The following is a 26,853-nucleotide window of genomic DNA, read 5'->3' as shown; positions in this document are numbered from 1 at the left end:
TTGAGTTCACAACTTTAATAAGAGTATGTTCTCCACCCAATGCAACCTCTCAGAGTTATGTAACCGAGACAACCATCTTCTTATAGATAGGTGGTCAACACAAATGTAGAATTGTGTGTCTGTTCATGTAGAAATCAGAATGGATGAAGCATGGATGATTGACAAGTCGTTGTCTGGTTGTCTGCATCAGCGTGTGGCTGTTGTCCATTAGCAATAGTAGTAAAGTGCAGTGGATGCAATGGTTTAATTGTTGTGTGGCTGAAAGGCCTTTAGAGATGAGACATGGTGGTAATCTGAAGACCAGATCATCCCAGATGGTGCCTTTTCAAATGGTTGGAATTATTACATGATGACTGAATAGCAACTCTTGTACTTTATTTCCGAGGAAAAAGAGAAGAAGACACAGGGCAAACAATAAAGTAACTCTATGCTAACTTGACTAAACATCTACAAGGCTTCATGTTTATTAACATGTCATTGTTAAACTTGGTTTATTGCTGACTTATTTTGCCTCAGAATAATCTCAATAAGACGCCTATGTATTTTGGTGGTTTGTCAGTCAAGATCAGCAACCATAAGTGGCTGGAAAAGAACAGGCTCAACAATAGTATCGTACCTCACGAAATGGAAACATTTCATATGCAGGTACGAAGCTTATGGAAAGGTACCGAAAGTCTTGGTGTGTGTTCCATGACTGTGACGGTGTGAGGGGTTGTGACCAGGTGAGGTTGTGACAGTAAACACAGGACAAGGCATCCCGATGATTAGGCTTTTCCTGTAATTGGGAAGCAGGCAGTGATGGGGCTGGAGCTGAGCGCTGTGCCATCGTGGCCGAAAACCCACAGCTTATTATAATACCTTCTTACTTCTTGTCGTCCCACTTTAAAATTAGCTTGATTCCTCGTGACATCATTGATATTCAAAGAACACTGATAATTCGATTGGTTCATATTTGCACATCGATAAGATCCGTGAAGCGATGTTTAATTTACAAGATCATGTTTAGATGAAATGTAATTTTTTGGGCTGATCTATATATCTACATTAGAAGATATGATCCCCGTTGCTGTTGTATGTCAGTCTAAACAGAAAATTATATCATCTGAAAACACTACGGTACTCTATAAATTATAAATATAACTATAAATGTGTTAAAGTGACATATGGCCTGATGCATGCTTTTGGCTTTTCCCTAAGGGTTTGGGTGTCCTGAAAACACACATTTGAAGATGCAGATGTCAAAGACGTAGTGAAACAAGTCATGGCTATAAGTGGATATACTTGAAGCCTGAAGCATCCTGGTTTTAGATTTGAAGATTTAGTACACATTTACTACAATGTAATGTTTTACAAATATAAATATTCCTAAATTATTTTCTCTAGGTGTATTGATGACTATTAAAGAAGGATACTGTTTTATTTGGACTTTAATATGTGTGTAGGAGACGTCCTAGACTTAATTTGTTTGATAGAGCTCTATAATGTTTAAAATAAATAAGATGTGGGTCAAGTAGGCAGATGTGAATGGTATTCAAAGCTTTGTTTGATGAGTTCAGGTGCACCAGAGCACATGAAGAGAAGATCTAAGCAAGGGTTTCTGCTGTGAACATAAATACAATTAATTTGACACCTGTTTGATACTTGTTTTTTTTTAACCAGAATTTCCCTCCATTTCAGAATCCATTCTTGAGTGGAGGCTCCTTGAACAGAGGAATTGTCAAGTGCAGTCGTCAAGCGCGGCCTTCGATACTTCTCTGGGCCCAGGACCACACAGGGTAAACATTGATTCAGATTTCGATGAAGGTCATGCCATGTCCTGCCCCAGCTACCCTGGCTGACAGCGCTACTTAAGTCCAGTTTTTCAGTTCCACCCTACGGCAGGGGAGGATGGGTGATGGGCCTGTGAGTTTCTGTGGCCTCTCTCCTCATCCCACCCACTCATGGAGCCTCCAATCACGCCCAGCCCTTGGTGGAACACTTCCCTTCCTCCACCCCCCTGGCTCCCTGCCTCTCTCCACCCCAATGCCTCCAATGTCAGCCAGTCAAGCAGTGGTGGTGGTGATGGTGGTACACTGACACAGTCCTTGGCGCTGTGTGCCATGCTCCTCATGGACATCCTTGCAGTGGTTGGAAACCTGGCCGTGATGGCTGTCATCACCAAGACCCCGCAGCTGAGGAAGTTTGCCTTTGTGTTCCACCTGTGTCTGGTGGACCTGCTGGCGGCCCTGGTGTTGATGCCGCTCGGCATGCTGTCCAATCGGATTCTGGTGGACGAGGCCTTGTGCCGGTGCTACCTCTGCCTGAGCGTGTGCCTGGTCAGCGCCGCCATCCTCTCCATCTCCGCCATCAATGTGGAGCGCTACTACTACATCATTCATCCCATGCGTCACGAGGTCAAGATGACTGTGGGCGTGGTGGCGTTGGTGCTGGTTGGGATATGGGTCAAAGCCATTGTGATGTCCGCCTTGCCTCTGCTGGGCTGGTTGCTGCAGGGGGACAGGGGTCCTGTCCTGGCTTCGGGTCAGAGATGCTGCTCCCTCCACTGGAGCGGGGGTGGAGAAACCACACGCCTGGTGTTTATGGTCTTCTTTACCTTCATCTACTTCCTGTGCCCCGTACTCATCATCCTGGTGGTGTACTGCAACATGTTCAAGGTGGCGCGGGTGGCAGCCATGCAACACGGGCCTCTGCCCACCTGGATGGACACGCCTCGGCAGCGCACGGAGTCGCTCAGCAGCCATTCCACCATGGTGGCCAGCCTGGGGGGAGCCCGCACCACCCCTCAGAGGACCTTCAGTGGAGGGAAGGCCGCGGTGGTTCTGATGGCAGTAGGGGGCCAGTTCCTGTGCTGCTGGCTCCCTTACTTCTCGTTCCACCTCTACTCTGCCCTGGTGTCTACCTCGACGACCTCCATGGCCCAGTTAGAGGAAGTGGTCACTTGGATTGGCTATTTCTGCTTCACCTCCAACCCCTTTTTCTACGGATGCCTCAACCGACAGATCCGTGAGGAGCTGGGCCGCCACCTGGCCTGTCTCTTTAAGAGGGCGGGGGAGGGGGAGCAGCTGCCTAGCCGGGAGGCCTCTATTGAGGAGAACTTCATGCAGTTTCTCCAGGGCACCGGGTGCAATCTGGAGCCCCGTAACTCCCACAGCAGGGCCAGCCCTGGGGAGCAGAAGGAGCAGGATCCCCCTCAGGACCCGGCTGTCCAACCGAACACGCCTGCTGACTTCCACATCCCTGGACAAATTATAGAGGAGACCTCAGAGTTCATAGAGCAGCAGCAGCTGAACAATGACCTAAACTTAGATAACCACTGCAGGACTCCAGCTGAGTTGTAGCTATGAAAGTGTAGATGTCTGATTTTGCTGTCTGTTAAGCTATTTGATACATTTTCTAAAGTTTATGAAGTATAACACAGTACCTGACAGTGCTTTGTAGTCAATGCTACACTGGAATAGAGCTTGTATCCTTGAAGAATTCAGGTCAAGTTCAATATGCATTCAACTGTCAATAGTGTTAGGGTTCTTTGCAGTAAACAATTACATGTCGCATGGGTATCCATTTTCTCAAGACCAAACCATTACATAAAACACACTGCCAGTTTGTTTTTCCGCTTGTCTTTTTCAGCATTTTTTCCCTTTGTTAACATCCTAATGAAATATGTATTGTCTTTTGATTTAGCATAGAGGAAGAGAATATTTGGTCCTGACATTCATTCCCTGCATTTCAAATAGCACACTGACAGCCTACATAGTCCGTCAGACAGAGATTTAATGTCCCATTACATGACACGTCTGATACACTGTGCCAGAAGTGCCAGGATGACAAACTACAATACATGCTTTAGCATTTTTGCAGTATGCCAGCCTGCATGCTTGTCTTGCTATTCTGACCCAAAAACCTCTGCATAGCATCAACAACAGAGACGATGGAGACCACAGAACAATAGTAGACAGATACAAACCTATTTGCGTCAGTTACATTGAGTAGTACTGTTGCATTTCATGCAGACTGGATGCAACAAGATATAATATGTAAGCGTAGCTGTATTATCTACTTAACCCTTGTGTTCTCCTCGGGTCATTCTGACCCATCAGTCATTGTGACCCACCGTCGTTTGCGACAACTTTACCGCATACAAAAACAAAGTGAAGCATTTTCTTTTAACCGTTGGGCTGTCTCAGACCCCCCACATTGCGAAGGTTAAAAGAAAAAAAAAGAAAATTGCTTTTGTATTGGGTAAAATTATTGGATAAACACAACGATGGTTTGTTATGAACCTTTTGGTCATGTGACCCGAAGGCAGCACAAGGGTTAAAGTAACATTTACATTATCTTTACCATCCAAATGAACCTCAGGAAATAAAGTTTATAATGAACAACTATAATAATGTAGTCATAACTTAAAGTGAATTCTAAAACCAAGGATTCATATTTTTGGGCTGGTGCAAAAAAATGTTTAACATAATTTTTCAGTGTGTCCTTTAGGCCATTAGAGCATCTCCAGTTTCCCCATTGAATTTATTTATAGTCGCTCAACTGCTTTTTGGAAGAACAACCTTATAAAGAACTAAAGATCAGATATGGGATAAGATTCTGGTGGGCCAGTGTTCCAATTAATTTCATAAAGAAATGTATGGGGAGAAGAGCACAGAATGCATTTTCATGAGAGAATATTTATTCTACTCCCTCGTCTTCTAATGTAACCAATAAATTAATGCAAATTTAGCTGTTTTCCTCTTGAGACAAAATAATATTCAGAGCCATTTTGCTAACAAGACTATTTAACAGCTGGTGCTAAGTCTATTTATAGTAATCAGGCACACACGTGTTTTTTAAACTAAATTCTAAATATGTTACAATGTTGTATTTATTTTTGCCAATTCACATAGCTAAACTTCAGATACATATAGTCATGTATAAACAACACACACAAAAGTATACATATTGCCTAATGAATGATAAAATGTCATGATCTCCTTGGCTGATATCACTGCTTTATCATCCATTGGAGCATTTGAAACTACAAACGTGAGGTCCAAATATCAACTGCAAGAAATGTGTTTGTTTTAGTGGAGTTTTAGTGAAGCTATTGAATGCCTCATAGAAGTAGATTGTAAAGATTTTGACCAATCACCATCGTCTACCAATGTTGATGCTATTTACAGGTAAACTTTGGAACAGTCTGGTGCTGTAATGTTTAGCCATAAACAACCTTGGTTTGTTGTGAATACATGACACAGGTGTGACAATGCTTACACATGGCAGGGTTTGCCTTTGCCCTCTTTAGCATTAAAGTGTGGGACATCAATCATTTTTCAGATCTCAGGGGGAATAAAAACAACTTGCACAAGTCAGACATATATATATATATATATATATATATATATTATAACACAACTCTGTGGTATAAAACGGCCCTTGTCTTCTCCCCTTTTCTGGACGCCTTTTATCTGTTGTATTACTTTGATCTGTTACTGTTGCACATAACACTGTCTCATACTGGACTTAGTCCATTGGGATAATCACAAGACATGCAAAGCAAGGCACTCTGGGAAGAAAAAAGGACTCTTTGTCACTGAAGACATAACGTTCCTAATTAACTTGTGTAATGACTTTAGTGCTGACTGTTGTTTTGCATTGGCCTGTTTATATCATCTTGTTAAGATAAAACAGCGATTTATTTTGCATCAGATTGTGGTATGATGTGTTACTCTTAGATGAGTGTTAATTGGATTAAAGATAAACAGAACATGTCATCTTTAGCAAGTACAACACCAGAGTATTAAAATATCCTTTCCATTACCACAATCGACTGTGTCCAGATTTCTCTGTCATCAAATCCCATGCCATTCTGGGCTGAGCTGTCTTGATTATTTACAACTAAATCTTAATAGGCTAACAACACTATTGCTGTTGCTTTATTCAGTTTAAATCCCTAGCCCTAGTGGCGATGGCAGTCGAATCTTGAAATTACAGGATGGAGGATAATAATGAAACAGTGAAGCAACTATTGTAGAGAAACAGCACAAATCCCTCTCTGTGTACTAGACAGCAAACATCCTTCAATCTGCTCTCTTTAAAAATACAGTGTCAGGAAACCTGATACTTGTTTTCCCCTTTATGGGTCAAAAAACCAAAGAAGGAAAGCAACTGTTGACTGGATTGAAGTATGAAGATTTTTAATGATGAATAGATTTCCAGTATCTATTCATAAAAACATAGTGTATTGTATGTTTGGATATTGTTAAGTGGTTCATATGAATGGCATAGACATGACACTCATTTAACTTTTTAATGTACTTTCATTTGTACCCAAGATAATGAGTGTTTGTTTCAATTCAGAATTTGTAGGCATTCTTTCTTCTTTTTGCATTTCCTCTGTATTGGTTCCCCATCAAAAGTCTCAATTAAAGACATAGATGCCTTTGGAATGTTTCATTTCACAATTACAGATCACATGACACAGTGACACAACCGCAACTGCCTTCAAGCAAAAGTGTGTGTAAATTGACGCACAATGTGTGTATTGTGCCTGTGTGCCTGTGTGCATGCATGTATGTGAACACGCAGGTGTATTTTTGTATGATTGTATAGGCAGCGGGTGATAGCTGTGAAGGTCTCGAGGGATGGAGTCACAGGGGTGAAACGTAGCCCTAGGAACAAGATGAAAGAGGGGTGACATTTGAAGTAGGCAGGACTGACAGACTCATTATGAATGAGAGTCGGTGGGGGGATGTTGTGAGTAAAGCTGCAGAACTCGATAACCTAACTCAGACCCACACTGACCTGTCTCTCCCTGACCTTAGCCTCTGCTTCAGAATGCCACACAAATAAATACCGGCTCAACAAAGATGCCCCCCAAAAATCTGTTGACACTCCCTGGGCTGACTCAAATGTAATCAATTTTGATGATGGTGTGCTAATATAATGCATATGTCAAGGAAACCTGGAAGTTCTAATTATTTTACTCGCATCGCGTCATTAAAGACGAGTGTCAGCGGTTTTGTCAGCACGAACCAAAAGACACAACCTTTGATCCATGGGAACACAATCAAACGTATTGCCGGTTTTATTCTTAATCTTATCTGTTTTATCTCCGTCTCTCCATCCAACGATTAATCCCTCTCTCATTTGTCCTCCCTCTAATCGTGCTACTCTGTGCTGTTGCTGCTGCCTGAATGATGGTAGTGACTCATAGCTTTGATGTAGCTGAATAGGGAGCCTCCTGCAGGTTGGTGAAGCCGTACCAACAGGCTGACCTTTCTGTTCATTTTCAACAGCAGAACGAAAGAGCACAAAGGGAGGTCTCAGTCTCAGTTTAGTAGACTGCTCGGTTGATTGGAAAGGGGCATTCATATAGGCGTTCACCAAACCCTCAGTTCAACAATTAAGGATAATAATAATAATAAAAGAATGATTGACCTGCTATTTTAAGACATTACTTGGTTTGACAAGCACAAAGGAGTTTAAAATACATATGTGTTTTGTCACCTTTGAACATATATTATAAAAGCTCAATTTAAATGTCAACCACACTTAAAGTGACATTTGCAAGTGTCAGCTAAATCTCATATTTCTCTGGTAAGCACTGAATGAGGTACACTGATTATTGACCTTGACACTGCAATAAGTTATTTTTTGTCTTCTTTTTTTGCATTCTTTGAGTCTTTCAAATTGTGAGAGGGTGAATCCATTCCACATGTTTTCTCACTTATGCCAGACTTCTCTGAGATCAGCTGTTTCCATGGCAACTTATCGCCAATGACATTTTGGGTTGGCTAAGGTAAGAGGAGAGGGAGGACCGAGGGTCCTGTTCAGGAGGAATCACATTTACAGAGCTTTCAGAGTCAGACAGATGTGAAACCCTATGGTATACAAGTGTAGAATAGGTTTTTTGAGTGTCTGGAAGGTCAGCACTATACTCTGCAACGCATTAATGTTTTTGTATACCAGAGAATTGCGAAAGTCTCAGGTTTGACATGGGGCACATTGGACGAAAGGTGAAACACTCTCGGGAATTGGGAAGCACATTCTCATCGACATGCCACCCTTTAAGATGGGCTGAACTATATTTCAACCACATTTTCAGTAGACCTATTCTTATTATGTGTGAATAATTGATTTAATATAAACACATTATTTGGCTACATTAACATACTTGATCTAAAAAACACATAAAACAACCACTAACAAATTACAATGATGTTTTAGCATACAGGAAATGTAATACATTTCAGACAATAATAAATCTATTCAGCCATACATTTCTCATGCCTTAGAAATAAAAGGAATGTAAACCGTAACACACTTCCGGGTGTGTGTGCCACCCTCACTCTCCAATGCTTTGAGCAAATCAGTGCAATGAAGCTATAAGTTCATTGGGGGCGCTCTTACCACACACGTTTAGCCCAGAAACGAATCGTTGACAACTGTAGCCTACTTATAGTAGCCGTCTGTGTGTGAACTGCAGTACCTGAAGTGAAAGTCGGAGTCAGACAAATTTCGATTCATTACGAAACATATTTTCACATTTTGAAGATGCTCCGTAGGCTATAATATTCTGACCATTTGAGGGATGACACAAAGGACAAACTAAATTCTACTACAATTGTCATAATAATTAAAACTTACGCATGAATCTACTTCCCGTATTTTAAAACCTAATTGATGGGAGTCAATAACGTTTTCAAGTTGGTCTGACAAAATACCACATTTCCCATGCAACACAAAGCTCGTCTCCTTTTCTCGCGCATCAGCTGTAGTTGGTCATGGAGCGCGCAACTGCGCAACTTGTGAGTGTGACGGGACTATGAGAAAGACAGGACACATGTTAAAACTGTATCAATGGGTTGTCGATGCAAAATGTTTCTATTCAAGTGGAATTTTTTCTACGGCCAGCACTAAGCAACGTTTTCTAGCAAATGGATAAACTGTAGACACATTTATAGTTTCTTTTTTAAACAATCCAGAGTTGCAAGAATTACTTTGGCTACCATTTACTAAAGAAACCATACTAGTTTAGTAGCGTTAGTTTACCACCCATCTCCCTTGTGGTTCTAGTTGGGTTGACGAAAAGTGCCAACGCCTTTCAGTCTCTCGGTTACTGGCTGAGGAAGTTCACGCATCAATAAAAGCGTTATTATTTCGCTAACCTGTGTGTACAGATTTTTAACACAGGCATTTTTGACACAGGCACATTGTTGAAATGGGTTGCACAATTAGCGCTGAGGATAAAGCGGCTGTGGAGAGGAGTAAAATGATTGATCGGAACCTAAGAGAAGATGGAGAGTTAGCATCCAGAGAAGTGAAACTACTGTTACTTGGTAAGAGCTGATTGTCTTAATTTAACCTACAAGGATTCTCTGGCCGAAGGCAATTTTTGATTGTGCCCCTGAATTTGTCATTTTGTAAAGTTCTAGAATTAGTTGAATTGAAGTTCCATCCGAAAGTCCGTCAATTTGATATGGGGTTGTTTGGAGGTTGCAAAAATTATCTTGATTTTATACAGTTTCTCACATATACATTCCGTTATTATTTAAATAGTAGCTAGAAAAACCTTTCTCTGTGGATCCCCTGACATCTTACAACTGCCAGTTTATGAAGAAGTGACTGTAGCTAACTGTTTAGGGGTCAGTTTGCTCAAATGTTGTAAAGTGGTCCAGGGAGGGATAAGCTGTCAAAATATCGGTTACCTGCTTATTGGTCACCCTGGTAACGTATTGACCTCTCAGACATTACGGGTATGGCCTGTCTACACTCCTGTCCAGGATTGAGGATATTTGAAAGTTATTTTGAAACCAGAAATGAAACCTTTATGAATGGACGAGATGAAAACTGCCAAATTCCTCAGTGCAGTGGTGATAAGGGGGCTGGTGGTGATGTGGTGTGTAGTCTCAGTCTAGAGAATATGGTTGCCAATGGATCCACCCAGCCTCCACCAGGATGTGAATGGATCCCCTTGTGAATGCATTGCTGTCATCACAGGTTAATCTCTGAGGAGCACTGATAGTAGGAAGACACTACAAAACAGTAGTGACACAACGATCCCAAATAGACTATTACATCAAATGGAAACATTCTTGTGGTTTGACAACAGGGTGTAGAGGGGAAAGTGATTTTCCATTAACTGCCCCAGCTCCAATGCCTGTGTTAGAGCAAGAGGATTCCGAAAAAAACACAATGCCCTTTGGCTGCTGCTCTCCACACCAAACCACAATGTTGGAAGCCTGAAAACATTTCCAAACATTATAATCCTGACCTCAAATGGTGATTTTCAAGTATCCATCAAACATTCTTGCAAAATGAGGCTTTCACTGTGGTTTTGACCCCCCCCCCCCCACACACACACACACACACACACACAAAGGGACCTGGAAAAGACATATGCTTAAAGTAATTGTTATTTTAAACACATAGCATGAAGCCATTAGTGCTGTTTATGAATGTGGGTGTATGTGGGAAGGTGGATAAGTTGATGACCATCCAGCCATGTTCTCTCACACAACCAACTTCTTTTTGCAGTGATATATTTGAGTGATGAGATTATTCTGTATTTCATGTGCAACAGTACTGTTATGTATAGGGAGTCAGATGGCTGAGCGGTGAGGGAGTCAGGCTAGTAATCAGAAGATTGCCGGATCGATTCCCTGCCATGCTAAAATGACGTTGTGTCCTTAGGCAAGGCACTTCACCCTACTTGCCTCGGGGGGAATGTCCCTGTACTTACTGTAAGTCGCTCTGGATAAGAACGTAAGAAACTGGTATATACCAGTTTTTTTGGGGGGGGGATATGTAGTATTGAAAACCTGTTGCCCATTGGCCTGTTTGTAACATATACTATATGAATGTATGCATCTCTTAAAACAGCATTGTTTTAAACTAATTTAAAACAATACTGGCATAAATAATTTTAATGGACATACAATTCCTTAATTGGAGTACATGCACAAAAGGAGACCATCAAAACAGTTTAATTGTCAATTCAAACACACTTTTCCTAATTCCCCTGATTGCATAGTAGATATATATGCTATTCTCACACCTATTCCAATCCTTCCAAAGTGTGAAATGTACATATATTTACATATAGTCATTTAGTAGTCGTTCTCATCCAGAGCGATTTACCTTAAGTACAGGGACATTCCCCCGAGGCAAGTAGGGTGAAGTGCCTTGCCCAAGGACACAACGCCATTTGGCACGGCCAGGAATCGAACTGGCAACCTTCAGATTACTAGCCCAATTCCCTAAAACCAGACTCCTGGAAGTTAACCTGGTGTTAACCAACCTGGGATTAACCTGTTGTTAACCAACCTGGGGTTAACCAACCTGGGGTTAACCACCCTGGGGTTAACCAACCTGGGGTTAACCAACCTGGGGTTAACCACCCTGGGGTTAACCACCCTGGGGTTAACCAACCTGGGGTTAACCAACCTGGGGTTAACCACCCTGGGGTTAACCAACCTGGGGTTAACCAACCTGGGGTTAACCACCCTGGGGTTAACCACCCTGGGGTTAACCAACCTGGAGTTAACCAACCTGGGGTTAACCAACCTGGGGTTAACCTGGGTAACACCTCTTTTTCTGTCCCTCCTTTTCTGTTCCTCCTTTTCTGTCCTTCTTTTTCAGTTTCTCTCTCATATCTATTTAGATACTGTTGTAAACTTTCTACATTCTACAAAACTCCTATTATGTTTATCGTATGCACCACCCTGCCATAGTAAATTCTTTGTTTTGCAAACTTACTTGGCAAATAAATCTAATTCTGATATCCAGAATGTTTTCTATTCATCCAGCTGGAGGGAGTAGAAAGGTGGATGTGGGATGGTGGAATGTTTAGATTTCATACAGACCCCTGAATAAGCAGGTTCAGTTTGATGCCGTTTTTTTGCTGTCAGCCAGCACAACACAATACCACTGTGGTGTCTTGGGTGATGGAAACCAATTTACTCTGTGCTGTGACAGTGTTCTTTTTACAGACAGTTTTTTGTGGTGATGAAGGCACCTGTGTTATATGAACTTAGGTTAAAACAGTCATGTCATCATGTCATGTGTCATGTCATGTCATGTAGGTTAAAACAGTGTTTCTGAGATTGGCCTGCCAACATTGTCTAGAGACTAAAATGCATTTCCTCAAGCTGTGTTTGATACAATACTCATTGGGAACCAAACATGTAGGACAGTATTTTGGTCTGTATTGCGTCATTTTGCATCCACAGCATTATTGTGCCATGCCATTCTACTAATCTTCTGAGCATGCTGGTGCTGAAGGAATGCCTACCTTTCTCAAACCAATATATCTCTTATAGTTGTTATAATTCAGTTGTGTAGACTCCATTCTCATTAATGTTTGCTTATCCAAGCCAAGCTCAATGTGCAAAATGTTTCACTTGATACTGGTGTCCATATCTCTTCCCATATCCCACCCATACACCATTGTTTTTAAATATTATTGTGGACAATTCTGTAAACAGAGAGCTTGTCTTTCAGGTGCAGGAGAATCCGGGAAAAGCACAATCGTGAAACAGATGAAGTAAGTTCACTTATGGCAGCATGTTGGCAGCATTTTACATTCTATCAATCTCACACACAAACATGTGACTGTCCCCGTATCTGGGATGACCGTAACACACCCATGCCACTAAATCTGTTCCAATTTCAGCTCTCTTGTTTGAGCGCCTAATGGTGCAGGAAGGATAGCCATCACAGCCCAGTTCATCTCTGTTCAAAGTGCTGTAGAGGCAGAGCTACGGCCTCATTTGGCGCCACTCAGGCAGAGAAGGAAGCTCCTCTTTTACATAACGGGCTACACAATGGCCACAAAGGCCAGCCATAGCCTGGCAGGGCCTGAATAGTCTCCCCCGGATTCCCACATTAAGCGTGCACGTTCACCGATGCGTAAACTACCTACACTATTAACAGACCGTTTGTTTTCTAAATCACCTCGTCCCAGATGAGCAAACAAAACAAAATGTGTTCAATTTGTCAGAAACAAGAATGATTCCTCTGTGTAATACTGTTGGTTTCCTTAGGATTAAAATGACTAACTTTGTTTCCACTTAGAATCATTCATGAAGATGGTTACTCAGAAGAAGAGTGTAAGCAGTATAAAGTGGTGGTCTACAGTAACACAATTCAGTCCATCATAGCCATCATCAGAGCCATGGGGCGACTAAAGATCGACTTTGGAGATTCTATACGAACGGTATGTTTATGTTGCAGTATCAGCCTGTCTTTCATGAATGGCCAATGACAGTTTCTTTAACAACAGTGACACAACTTGTTTTGAACAAGCACAGTTTCAATCTATAAGTCTGAAAGGCAGCAGAGTCAGAGTTAGGCACAGAGTTGCACGACTGCTAAGTTGTCTAACGAGTGGGAAATGTGTGTTGCCAGGACGATGCCCGTCAGCTATTTGCCCTCGCGAGCTCGACAGAGGAGGGGGTGATGTCTGCAGAGCTGACTGGCCTGATCCAGAGACTGTGGATGGACGGTGGGGTCCAGGCCTGCTTCATCCGATCCAGGGAGTACCAACTCAACGACTCTGCCTCATAGTAAGAGCTCATTTGTGCCTCGTCGACACATGAAAAAAAAAACTCTCAAATTGAATGTGTGAGCTTCAGTCCATATGCGTGGAGATTGGTTATTGACTGAAACTATGTACAGTTGCAGTACTGGAAACGTGGGCCAAAAATGCATGTGTATTTTGTCCAAGTGGAATCTTGTGAAAATGGTGAAGTTGTGGTTAACTTTGGCATCTATTCTTCACATACCATGACGAAAGTAGGTTAAAAAGAAGGTCATGTCTTTATTTTGGAAACACAGGCCTTGTCTTCTTTGTAGGTGCAATCTGTCGACACTCCTAGTCTAGGGAAAACTCTGGAGTCAGTCAGGGCATACAGTACACTCTGTTTTCACTCAACCTCACCAGAGGCCAATGTTTATCATCCATCAAAATAAGAGCCCTTATTTAGCATCACTTATCATCACTTCTCACATAGTCCTCGGTCTCTGCTATCTGTTTTTAAAGAACATGTCCTTCAGCTCATCAGACCAGATTGTCTTGTCTTGAGGTTATCCTACTCACTGTTATGTCTTTGCATAATTACTGGGTCAAGGAGTTTATCTTGTGTTTTGCTTTCACCGTTGGTGTTTCCATGAATTTGTTGAGTCATAAACTGTCAACTTCCTACTGTGAGAGGCTGTGGTTTGATTAAAACCTCCAGTCATCCTCGTGTGTCTGTCTGTGTTCCCCCCCTAGCTATCTGAATGACTTGGATAGGATCTCCCAGCAGAGCTATGTGCCCACTCAACAGGATGTCTTGCGGACCCGCGTTAAGACTACCGGGATTGTAGAGACCCACTTCACCTTCAAAGACCTGTACTTCAAGTCAGTACACCGTCTACTCACCTTTCTCCTAGTCAATACAAGTGAGCCTTTGGTGGTGTCATACTAGTTTGATTATCTGCCCTGTGGATTTACCTGAAATTAGGCCCTTCTGGCATTCGGAATCGGCTTCCAAGGCTTTTTTCAATATTCAATAATCAGTAAGCAAAAAATTGAATTAATTAGTGCTTCAGATCTTGGTCTTGGTTTTGTGTGGTTTACATATTATTAAACATCGAAAACCAATAATAATATATTTTCTTTTTACAACAGAATGTTTGACGTGGGTGGCCAGCGTTCGGAGAGGAAAAAGTGGATCCACTGTTTTGAGGGCGTCACTGCAATCATCTTCTGTGTGGCCCTCAGTGACTACGACCTTGTCTTAGCTGAAGACGAGGAGATGGTGAGGAGAAGCCTCTTTCACACTGTCCTGTCCGTATTTTATTAAGACGCATACAATTAGGATACTTAGGGATTATTTTGGTACCTCACGATTGTACTTGACAACAGTCTTGATTCTTGTCGTTTCGTTCATCCCACAGAACCGTATGCACGAGAGCATGAAGCTCTTTGACTCCATTTGCAACAACAAGTGGTTTACAGACACGTCTATCATCCTATTCCTCAACAAGAAGGACCTGTTTGAGGAGAAGATCTGCCGGAGTTCGCTCACCATCTGCTACCAAGAGTACTCAGGCAGGACCCAATGACCCTCCTGAAACCCACAACCAAGTTAGAAGCCTTATGAAGTCTTCATAAACCCTTCATAACAAAGAGTCATCATTATTATTATTTATTCTCAAATGTTGTGTGACATTTGGATGGAAAAGGTGGTTAAACACTTTGCATTTTGTAGCATAAATTACCTTCAGTTTCGAAGCATGGGTTTATGAAAGCTACATAATGCCGTGTGTTGTTTTTGTGCCTGTTACATTTACGGATTCTCGCTGATATTAGCTGTTGTGAATAACCATATGCTGCTGAATAATTTACTCATGCGTTATAGAGGTTAAGTCAAAATAGAAGCTTTAAATATTCATGTTACTTCCCTGTTGTATTAAAGGTTTTTCAAAGCTTGTCACTTTGAATAACCCAGACCTTTCTCTTGTTCCTGATGGGGTCTGACACCTACACTTATTTTTGGACCAGAAACTCAGGGGGATTCATAGCATTCAATACAAAAAAGTTTGTTTTGATATACAGTCATACTGGAAAAGATGCCCATGTTCATTATTCAGAAGCAGCCTTGCATTTGAAGGACAGTATATAGTCACAATATACAGCAGTAATTGATTTGTCTTGTATTTTTGCCAAATTTACTTTAATCTTGTGTGTAACCTGAAAGGACTTTTACAGTGCTGTGAATAAACCAGTGACCTCCAAGCGGCCTTTCAAAATTACTTGGCTTCTCCCCTGTCTCTAACAGCCTTTCCCACTTGCTCTCTTGCCCATTGCTTCAGGTACAAGCACCTATGAGGAGGCAGCAGCGTACATCCAGTGCCGGTTTGAGGACCTGAACAGACAGAAGGACACCAAGGAGATCTACACCCACTTCACCTGCGCCACCGACACCAAGAATGTGCAGTTTGTCTTTGACGCCGTCACTGACGTCATCATTAAGATCAATCTGAAGGAGTGTGGCCTCTGCTGAGGTGCTAGGACCAGCAGGTCAGACACTTTGACATAAAACAGTCAGATATCTAGAATTAAGATCCATGTTAATGTAATCTAAGTAATCTCCCCTCTTTATTCTCAGTGTAGATTTGGTGTGGAGGTCTGGGAGTCCAGGCTGAGAAATGACCCTGGGCAGTCTGCAGTAAATGATCTGGAAAGTAGGGATCAGAGTGTTGGCACTGCCATGCTGCACACAGGACCGGAATACTGACAATTGCCTCTTTTATTTTTCCTTTTTTTTATCCACGATTTATCCTGACAGAGGTTCATAGTCTTGGCTCACACTAAGCTGGGCTAATCTGTTGGAGAAACTAGTAAAGCAGTCACTGTGGGTTGATTTGGAGCCTTGACGTGTTCATGGCTGTGGTGCCAGTAACAGATTAAATGCAGATTATTCTCATCCCAGTCTGCTCAAACTCCTCTACATAAGGACCAAAATACAGGAGGCTGATCATTACACTAATGATCTCTATACCATGACAAGTTTGTGCATGTTTTGTACCAATATGATGCTTGTACTTGATAATTATTGTCCTTTAAAAGCCTTTATAAAGTATTTATAGATGAATGTTTGTACAGTTATTTATACAGTAAATTGTATAAATAATCCTTATATATTATTAGTAAATATTATGGGGGTAGCCAGCTGATGAAATGCTACTTTTGTGTCCCCACAAATTTGACCAATATCTACTATCTTTTTACAAATCCATTTGTTTGTAAAAAGGGAGTTAGTTTCATACTTTCATTAATGGCTTATAATGGATAGTGATTATAAAGTGTTAAACTGAAGTATGTTTTATTATTTTTTCGGTGGTTGGGATTCCAACTTGCAATGTATTAAAAAAACAAAACAATCAGACCATGTCTAAGGATGGGTCCCTTGGTTTTAGATGTCTGTAGAATTTTAGAATGCACTTGAAAATAATTGTCATCTAACAGTTGTGTGAATGCTATAATTTATGTATTGATCGGAAAATAATGTATTTCATTTTATGTACATTAGTTTTAACCTGTTAGGTGTGGGATTTTAAAGTGGTTTTATGAATTCAGTTATATTTTACCCTCCTTGCTATTTACAATTAGAAAAGGACCACATTTGTATAGAACACTATTTTTATAATTTGGGTGCAATGCTCACTATATAGCACAATTTTGTGTGGAAAACTTTAAAGTAAGATCTGTGTGGATGAATGTGAATATTCCCTCAACACTTTCGATGAATCTAGCCGTATGAAATGGTTTGACAGTCACTTCTTCATATTTCATATTTGAAAAAGATTTGTTCTACAAAGAGGATTGTTGCAATAGGAGTCATTGTGATCATGCTTCAAGGCTCATAACCCATAAAGTACCATGCCCACATGTTCAAAATAATGTTGCCAAGTAGCCTCCCAAAAAATGTGATAACACTTACATGACTTCCTTTTCAGAAGCAAACTTTGCATTCCTGCAGATGATATTCAGCTTAATTTGACTTTGCACAGATTGGATTGTTCATCTAACACTATTAAATGATGGCACAAAAATCTTAGCTCTTTCATCATTTGTTCCTGTCTGTCTCACAGCAACCAAATCGCCAGTGGAAATATCCCTGTTTTGTGATTCTGTTGTGTTCCCACTCAGCCTAACCTTTTGGGCTGGACCCACAGCAAGGTAAAGCCCTCTCACCCAAATGGAGTAGACAAGCAGGTCATGCAGAATAGGAACAGTAGTGCAGGCCTCTGTGATGCAACTTCCTGTTTCAGCTGCATTCACAGCTCTGTCCCATCCACACTGCTCTGGACCCCACAGAAATACACTACTGAAAGATACTGTCTATGGACTTGTGTTGCATGCAACCTCTGCAATCTTGTTCTCCTTCTATTTAACAGTGTTATCAGCGTGGCCAGTAAGGTTCAGTGTCTGTTTCAGCTACTCTGAAATGATAAACAGGAGTGGAGTTAATGCATCTTTTATTTCACAGCTCTACAATTCACAAAAAAAACTGATTTACAGATTCCAGCTTCTTAACAAAGCGACATGGCTCTAGTATTTCCTTCTTTCATGGTATTCCATGTGTGTAAGTTGATTTTCAAAATATACAGATTTATCTACTCTTATTTACAAAGTATCTAATTAACCTACCATGTTTAATCCTTTAAAAAGTAGTGTTTACATTAAATGTTAGATTGTGTAATGCAACACATTCAAACTATTAGAATAGTTTGAATTAGAATACAGTTTTGTTTGAAATCTGAACATATGTTGGAATATCTGTGATACCTATTTAGCAACTTTAACAAGTTAAGAAAGTGAAACCACAGAGACTACTATACTTCAGACAAGAAACAATGCTGTAATGTTGCTATTCAAAGTAATCATTTTCCCTTGTCAGGATTCGACAGGATTTAGATTTCTGTCAGCACTGTTGTCAAAGCAATCTTTTGCCACTATTCCCTTTTTCATACCAGCAGTTTCAAGGGTTAAATACAATGCAATGATAAAAATGCCGTCTCAAATGCCTCTATAAAAACCTCCAATTGCATTACTTTTCTTAAAAAAAAAAAAAGTATTGCATGGCCATGAGGGTATTGGGACTTGTTGGTTGGTGTTTCAATCCAGTTGGACATTGAATGCACTGTGTAGCAGAGTCATACATGAGGATGACGTGAGAGGAGGGTCGGGAACCCAGACCCTCACGTGGGACCAACAACGTTGATGTAGCAGCCAGATGTCCTGTTACGTCTCTCTGTGCTCCCACACTGGTACAGTTCCCAAACAATGCCAATGAGTCTGGTGAAGGGTTAAGGAAGGGAAATATATTCTAGAGGAAAACAAAAGATGAAAGTTACTTTACAATTTATTTTAATTATATATATATATATATATATATACAGTGAGTCCAATATGTATTTGATCCCTTGCTGATTTTGCCGGTTTGCCCACTAATAAAGACATGATCAGTCTATAAATTTATGATAATATGTATTCAAACATGGAGAGACAAAATATCAAAAAGAAATTCCAGAAAATAACTTTAAAGAATATATTTTAATTAATTTGTATATCATTGAGGGAAATAAGTATTTGATCCCTCTGGCCAAACACACTCAATACTTAGTGGCAAAGCCTTTGTTTGCAAGCACAGCAGTGAGACGTTTTTTGTAGTTAACCACAAGTTTAGCACACACACCAGGTGGAATTTTGGCCCACTCTTCTTTGCAGATCCTCTCTAAATCATGAAGGTTGGTGGGCTGTCGCCTGGCCACTCTGACCTTCAGCTCCCTCCATAGATTTTCGATCGGATTGAGGTCCGGTGACTGGCTGGGCCATTCCATGACCTTGATGTGATGTTTCTTGAGCCAATCCTTTGTTGCCTTTGCTGTGTGCTTCGGGTCATTATCATGTTGGAAGACCCAACCACGGCCAATTTTCAGCTTCCTGGCAGAGGGGAGGAGGTTGTCCTTCAGGATTGTACGGTACATGGCTCCATCCATCTTCCCAGTGATGCGGTGAAGTGGCCCTGTACCCTTGGCGGAGAAACACCCCCAAAACATTATGCTTCCACCTCCATGCTTGACGGTGGGCACAGTGTTCTTGGGGTCATAAGCAGCATTTTTTTTCCTCCACACATGACGGGTAGAATTGAGGCCAAAAAGCTCAATTTTGGTCTCGTCCGACCACATAACTTTCTCCCAATAACTTGGTTCATCTTTCAGGTGATCATTGGCGTACTTAAGGCGCGCGTCCACATGTGCCTTTTTGAGAAGGGGTACCTTTCGGGCACTGCGGGATGTTAACCCATTGCTGCGCAAAGTGTTGCCTATTGTTTCCTTGCAAACTGTGGTCCCAGCTGCCTTCAGGTCATTTGCCAACTCCTACCGAGTGGTTGCAGGATGATTTTTGACCGTTCTCAGAATCATTGCTACCCCACGAGGTGGAATCTTCTTAGGAGCACCGGACCGAGGTCTGTTGATGATCATGTTATGCTTTTTAAATTTTCTTACAATTGCACCAATGGTTGTTACCTTCAAATCCAACACCTTGCTAATCTTTTTGTACCCCATTCCAGCTTTGTGGAGATCAACAATCCTGACTCTGAGGTCCTGAGACAGCTCTTTGGTCTTCCCCATGGTGAACAGTTTGGAATCTGTCTGATTGTCTGATTCTGTGAACAGGTGTTTTTCACACGAGTGAGTAGTGAGAACAGGTGGCTTCAGTTCAGGTAACAAGTCGATTGGGAGTGTCTACCTGGTCTGTAAAAGCCAGAACTCCTAATGAATACTAAGGGATCAAATACTTATTTCCCTCAATGAAATACAAATCAATTAATATATATTCCTTAGGTTCATTTTCTGGATATTTTTTTTGATATTCTGTCTCTCCATGTTTGAATACATATTATCATAAATTTATAGACTGATCATGTCTTTATTAGTGGGCAAACCGGCAAAATCAGCAAGGGATCAAATACATATTGGACTCACTGTATATATATATATATATCATTGTATTTATTTAGATTCTGCATATCTCTCTTTAAATCCCGAGGACTGTTTCGGGGGAATTTGTTTTGAATGGTTTCATTCAAACATTTAACCAATTTAGAGCATTATTACACTGCAATTTATTTCAGGAAATATTTGTGTCATTCACTGCGATTTCCTCCAACTCATTTTAATGAAAATTCTTCATATAATTGAAAATATTTTATACTTGATAGTAGGTAGAGACAGAACCATGTAGTTGAAGCAATGTTTAATTATTATAATGTTAGGTGACATCCACCTCACCCTTAGCTGCCCCAAAGGGTCTGAAAAAGACTGTGTAGTACGAGCAATTTGAGGTTTGTAGCTTCGACCACATATTGTTGCTTGGCAATTTAGGGGACCAGACATTATAATGCTGTATGTTTTTGGTTTAATGGCTATCGGTCTGCAACTTGATCTGGCCACAGCTGAGCCTCATTACACTAAACCCCAGGATACCGTAGTGGTTTCCACTCACTGGTGTCCTATCTGCCAGAGGGATGAGCATACCTTTTTTCATTACTCAATCAGCTCAGAAAAGGCCACAATCCTTTAGGTTTTTGATGATGACGTCTGTCACGGCTCCGAACACAGTATCGATGTTCTTTGTGTCCACGGCACAGGTCACGTGGGAGTAGATTTCTTTAGTGCCCTTTTTCATGTTCAGCTCCTCAAACTGTGACTTGATGTAGGAGCAGGCATCGTCATATGTGTTTGGCCCTGTAACAGACGAAAGGGTCACATGCGGTAATTTGATTTTGTTGTTCTGAATGTTGTGTTTATTGAACACCATTTTTTTGTGTAAGGATAATTTAATTATGGAAGAGGAGTGGGTAAGTACAACTCTGTTACTGCGTTTACTGCATTTTGTCTACTTCTTTGCTGGAGTTGCAGCTTCATTTCACTCACCATCATAGTCTGGGAAGCAGATGCTGAGGTGAACCTTCTTGATCTTGTCCTCAAAGATATCCTTCTTGTTGAGGAAAAGCACAATGGAGGTTGAGTCAAAGAACCTGTGGTTGCAGATACTGTTGAACAGATGGAGAGACTCGTGCATGCGGTTCTGAAAAGATAAAAAAAAAAAAAGTTTCAATGACTTCTTTCACTTATTTCCATAGATCAGTGAGGCACAATGTTCATCCCAACTCACCACTTCCTCGTCCTCTACCAGCACCATGTCATATGCACTGATGGCTGCACAGAAGATGATGCAGGTCACACCCTCGAAACAATGGATCCACTTCTTCCTCTCTGACCGCTGGCCACCGACATCGAACATCCTGTCCATCAGATATACCCAGCACATGAGTGAGCGGACAGTGACATCAAACAAATAACAAATAACACTCCTATTAGGCCTTGTCGATGTAAAATGATACAAGTACAAAAGGGGTGGAGACTCACCTGAAGTGCACGTCTTTGCAGAAAAAATGCTCCTCAACAATACCAGTGGTCTCAACTCGAGATCGCAGCACATCCTGGTCATTGGGCACATAATCTGGTTTGGTGATCCGGTCCAGCTCGCTAAGGTAGCTGTGGGAGACTTAACGTCAGTTATTGGCTGTTTTGTTTTTTACACAACTTAGATACAGTACATAGCTCTGAAGAAGTGTGGTGTGCAGAGCAGTTTGTATTGGGACAGATAACCTGGTAACGTGTATTCACTCACTAGGGTGCAGAGCTGTATAGCTGATACTCAGCAGCTCTTTCAAAGCAGGCCTGCACACCAGGGTCCTTCCACAGCCTCTTGATGACTTCAGCCAGCTCAGCGGGCATTGTTCCTGCTTCAGTGGAGTCTGACAGTTTATGCAGCTTATGGCCGTCGTCCTGCATCCCAAACAGACCGATGTTAGCCTCTCAGCAAGTCACTCCAGCAATCCTATTGCAGTTCTATCATCAACTCTAGATTGATTTACATTTAGTTGTTTAGCAGACGCTCTTATCTAGAGCGACTTACAGTAAGTACAGGGACATTCTCCCGAGGCAAGTTGGGTGAAGTGCCTTGCCCAAGCACACAACGTCATTTTGAACGGGCGGGAATCGAACCAGCAACCTTCTAATTAATAGCCCGATTCCCTAACCGCTCAGCCATCTGACCCCACTTCATGCAGTTTCCAGAGTTTTTACTTTGGATTTTTTCTCCAGGTTTTTCTACGAGGCTTTTCTCTGCAGGAAGGCTTGGTGTGTGGCCTGTACTCACAGCTGCAGCTGGTGTTCCATACTCGATGCCCAACGTATCCATGCCTCTGATGATGGCCAGAGCAGATTGCAGGATGTTGCCATAGATGATGCCTCGAAACCCCAATTTTTCTTCTTTCGTATAACCACCTTGATGAAGAATCCTTTAGAGGAAGAGACAGGGATGACGTACATTAACATTTAAAGGTTTTTAATGAGTAAGAAAGTACCAAAAAACTCTAACAAATTTGTGGGAACAAGTTACATAAAAGGCTAGGGCAGATACACAGAGTTTTCTGTAAGTCACACTGAGTTGAATGCTACCGATTAAAGCTTAGAGTTGTGTGAGCATTTGGATGATATATCCAACAATCAGGACCTTGCATATCAAATAGTTGATGGCTCACCCCTGTGTGGCGTACAGTACATACAGCATAGTACACATCCTATACAAGTCAGACATTTAAGACTGAATTTTACTAAGCGTTTTCCTTACTTCATTTGCTTTACAACGGTGCTTTTCCCTGCCTGACCAGCACCTGAAAGAGAACATAAACAAAGTTAATGAGAGACTTTTCTATAAATAGATTGTGCCCAGTCAATGCTGGACTGTGGACGAACACAGTTTACTGTAATGCAACCAGCTTAACGAACAAGGAAAACCTGCCCAGAATTTACAGCTAAGGACAATGATGATGGCACAACTTAAATGCTTCTTTTCTTAAGAAATTCATGTTTAAGTTACCCAATTGGATGTGAGTTTCTTAAAGTGACAGTAGTGTAGATAAGCCTTTATTAAAGACAGCACTGACATTGAGACTACCCCGGGATCTCTCCTCATGTTATGCGGTAACTTTTCTAGTTGGCGCCGAAAATGGCTGCCTAGGTAGGCTCTCCTGCCAAAGTAAATTCATTTTATGTGCAAACTTTCATTGCGAATAAACATCAATTCTAATTCTGCTTCTGATTGCCTGTCAGAGCTGCACTGACAAAGAGGGTTACGAACAAAACCAAGTCTGATTATAACTAGGTCTCTTGCAAATTCAGTATCCTCCACCATTTTGAATATTGACAAGACAATCCCGAGGTATGAAGGTTAAAGTGACTCTGCCGTCAAAGCTGGTTAATCCCGCCTTGCAATTGTTTTTTCCCCCTGCATTACCATTGGTATTCTGTCTTGACCTTTCTCCAAGGATACTCCTCTCACGTCATTCTCATGAACGACCCTGCTACACAGTGCATTCAATGTCCAACTGGATTGTAACACCAACCAACAAGTCTCAATATCCTTACGGTCCTGCAGTCTAGTTCTTTAAGAAGTTATACATTTTGTTTTTTTTATAGGGAGGCATTGGAGACAGCATTTTAATCATGATAAGCATTGTCTTTAACCCCTGAAGCTGCTTGTATGAAAAAGGGAATAGTAGCATCGCAGATCCTGAAACGTTTTTAAAGATTGCTTTGACAACTGTACTGATAGAAATCTACACCCTGTTGAATCCTGACAAGGAAAAATTTGAATAACAACATTACAGCATTGTTTTTTGTCTTGTAGTACAGTAGTGTCTGTGGTCTAATTTTCTTAACTTGTTAAATTATTATTTCTGTGTGTCATAAATGGCCCTTGTTCCACTTCCTGTCTCATCTTGTTGATTGTGAGACTACTACTTACTGTACCATTGTCATGCACATCACCACTTCTCCCTACTCCCAATCTTGTTTTTGCTGAACTTCAATATCACTATGTTAAAATTACTGTCATTTTACGAGTAATAGCGCGCATGTTTTGAGAGAGGAGTAAGCGTCTATTATGATTTCTGTCACAGAGGAACCAAACAAGAGCTTACAATAGATCTGTACTAAATCAGTAAGCCTAATCGGATTGCTGTACCATCGTCTATGTCCAGTGCTTTAGTCAGACTTAAAGTTGTGATATTTAAAGTGTAGATGTCCAAGAAGTCAAAGATGTATCAACACTTTGGCCAATGATCATGCATCATTGGTCTATGAGAAACTGAGAGACAATTTGGTAATGTAATTATGTAACTAACAACACACTGTTGTATTTTTTTAGAGATGAGTGACCATGCCATGTTGAACAGTTGCTCTTGTTAGAGACTATACTAATATCACTTTTATGATAGAGAACAGTCTTTATTAGTACTTTGCCTGACTGCATTCATAACTGCATTGATACTTTGTTTGCCTACATTATCATCTGACACTTCCAAGTGATGCGAAACCCAACGTCCACTTCCTCACCTATTTCTCTCTGTTATAAACCCAATATCCCGTCTAACTCAAATAAATTAGTCCCCAAAATTATTTTAACTTTTCTGGTCTCAATTTATTGTCCCTGTAAAAAATGATTTAACTTATTTCCTATTGAGAATAATCAACGGAACTAAAGAGCATCTCGTAATCCTGCTGGCAAATCGCTCCTGAGAAACTTTGCTTCTGGCCTTGAGCATCTTGATTTTTGGGCTTTGTTTTTTAACAGATAAAGACCATTCTTTTATTTTTACCGTTGTCCAATAATTTGTCCATCAAGATTTTGCTATTTCTTTTGTGTTTTCCAAGTTTGCCTAAAATATTAGTGTGATTTTTCAGAGTTAAAATATCTTACATTCTTTCTTCTTTACTTTGAACACAATTTTTAATTTTTTCTCCTTAAGTGTAAAAATGTGCCTGAAAAGGCCATGACAGCAATATCTGATATCTGGGGAGTGTGTACACTTACCAAGCATTAATAGCTTGAATGTCTTAGAATCCTTATCAGCATCTTCCGTGAGTTGCCTTTCCAACTCCCTGGTTTTCTTTGCCAATTCCTTGTCCTCTGCACTGCCCATTTCTTCCTCCTCCTCCAAATCAAGGTCCTCAAGGTAAGACATTTTGACGATTCTCTGAACTTAGCTTACAGAGAAATGGGTTACAAACACTATTTGTGCTGCAAATCAATTTCCGAATGGAAGGGGATTGCCTGTCAAGGAGGTGCTTGTCTTCAAATTCTCAAACAGTAAGATGATCAGGTAGTCACTTCTTAAGGGTCAAGACTTAATAGTGTCCGGTCTCTGTTCAGATGCAGGACGCTCTCTGTAATTCACCCTCCTTAAACCCCTTATGTCTTAGCTTGGGGATATCAGTGCCCTTTCCTGATTGGCTAGCCATTCCAATTAGGGCAATAAGAACATAAGAGAAGGTTGTAAAAAAGAAAAAGAAGACACACCCATTTTTGTCTTAATTTGATCTTCTTGTAGTAGAAGATCCATGTAGTAGACCCCATGTAGTAGACCCCAAATGACCACAATATCAATAAATGTCAGCATTAATATATATTTATATATCACATGATTACCCAGGGATAGGAAAAGGGAGACCTCTGTGAGGCTAAAGATAGACTCAGAGGTTACTGGGCTTCTACACAGTACTATTTGCAACCCTGTTTGTCTGACTAATCATCTTGGACTATAATGTGTTTTGGATGAGATGACCCAGAATGCATCGACCTACATAATTGAGCACATGGCACTGCATGCTTTACATTTGTTTTTCATGTATAATGCTTACTAAAAAAATCGACACCCACTTAAAAATACTTTCACCTTTTAACAAATGCTCATCTTGACAGCCTCAGGTTGCCATCTGCACAGGTTTTACTAGAGAATGTTTTTGTACTTAGTTAATCCTTTTATCCTGGCCGAAACCCGAGTCCTTGCTGATTAGAAACAAAACACTAATGATGCCGTTGCCATTATACTTCACATGATAGGGGTACTTTTCTTCGAGTGATGTGTTGTGGCACAGTTGATTAGTGTGAAATTGAGCATTGCGTGTTGTCCAAAAAAATGCTTCTGTTGATGATTCTGTTGTTTTTTCAAGCCACACAATAAATAAAAGTAATTTGGCAAAGTTCATACTGTGTATACTGATAAACTATTTATGCAGAAGGAGTTTGCCAATTTTTTGTCTACTGAAGATGCTCGATAATGTGATTATTAAATCATCTTGGCATAACTGGCTGGCCACTTGGGAGTGAGTAACTTGTTCTGAGGATAAGAACTAAAAAATCTGTTAGCATTTTTTGCAGTCGATGGTAACAATTTT

At 40.9% G+C, this 26,853-nt stretch overlaps 3 protein-coding genes and 1 long non-coding RNA gene across 4 annotated transcripts; 3 read left to right on the top strand and 1 right to left on the bottom strand.

Moving 5' to 3' along the window:
• Positions 1-1,940: 1,940 nt before the first annotated feature.
• gpr61 (G protein-coupled receptor 61) lies at positions 1,941-3,731 on the top strand. Its single transcript, XM_084680855.1, has one exon. The coding sequence runs from the start codon at positions 1,941-1,943 to the stop codon at positions 3,336-3,338; it is 1,398 nt and encodes a 465-aa protein (XP_084536981.1). The 3' UTR covers positions 3,339-3,731.
• Positions 3,732-8,866: 5,135 nt separating this feature from the next.
• Positions 8,867-17,539, top strand: gnai3 (guanine nucleotide binding protein (G protein), alpha inhibiting activity polypeptide 3). The gene is made up of 9 exons (XM_084679344.1): positions 8,867-9,326; positions 12,490-12,532; positions 13,063-13,204; positions 13,396-13,553; positions 14,261-14,389; positions 14,660-14,789; positions 14,929-15,082; positions 15,847-16,054; positions 16,143-17,539. The coding sequence occupies exons 1-8, from the start codon at positions 9,209-9,211 to the stop codon at positions 16,035-16,037; spliced, it is 1,065 nt and encodes a 354-aa protein (XP_084535470.1). The 5' UTR covers positions 8,867-9,208; the 3' UTR covers positions 16,038-16,054; positions 16,143-17,539.
• A 1,396-nt stretch (positions 17,540-18,935) lies between these two features.
• Positions 18,936-20,457, top strand: LOC146252429 (uncharacterized). The gene is made up of 2 exons (XR_014732090.1): positions 18,936-20,009; positions 20,115-20,457. It is a non-coding gene; the product is annotated as an uncharacterized LOC146252429 (long non-coding RNA).
• Positions 20,458-21,103: 646 nt separating this feature from the next.
• Positions 21,104-25,640, bottom strand: gnat2 (guanine nucleotide binding protein (G protein), alpha transducing activity polypeptide 2). Its single transcript, XM_084681086.1, has 8 exons — positions 25,490-25,640; positions 23,246-23,288; positions 22,772-22,913; positions 22,241-22,398; positions 21,976-22,104; positions 21,722-21,851; positions 21,481-21,634; positions 21,104-21,291 (listed from the first exon to the last, which is right to left on the bottom strand). The coding sequence occupies exons 1-8, from the start codon at positions 25,638-25,640 to the stop codon at positions 21,104-21,106; spliced, it is 1,095 nt and encodes a 364-aa protein (XP_084537212.1).
• Between the last annotated feature and the right edge of the window lie 1,213 nt (positions 25,641-26,853).

This window comes from Hypomesus nipponensis, chromosome 18 (assembly GCF_054491055.1).
Source record: "Hypomesus nipponensis isolate SF chromosome 18, ASM5449105v1, whole genome shotgun sequence".
NCBI classification, from domain to species: domain Eukaryota; kingdom Metazoa; phylum Chordata; class Actinopteri; order Osmeriformes; family Osmeridae; genus Hypomesus; species Hypomesus nipponensis.
This window is presented reverse-complemented; position numbering and strand designations above follow the sequence as displayed.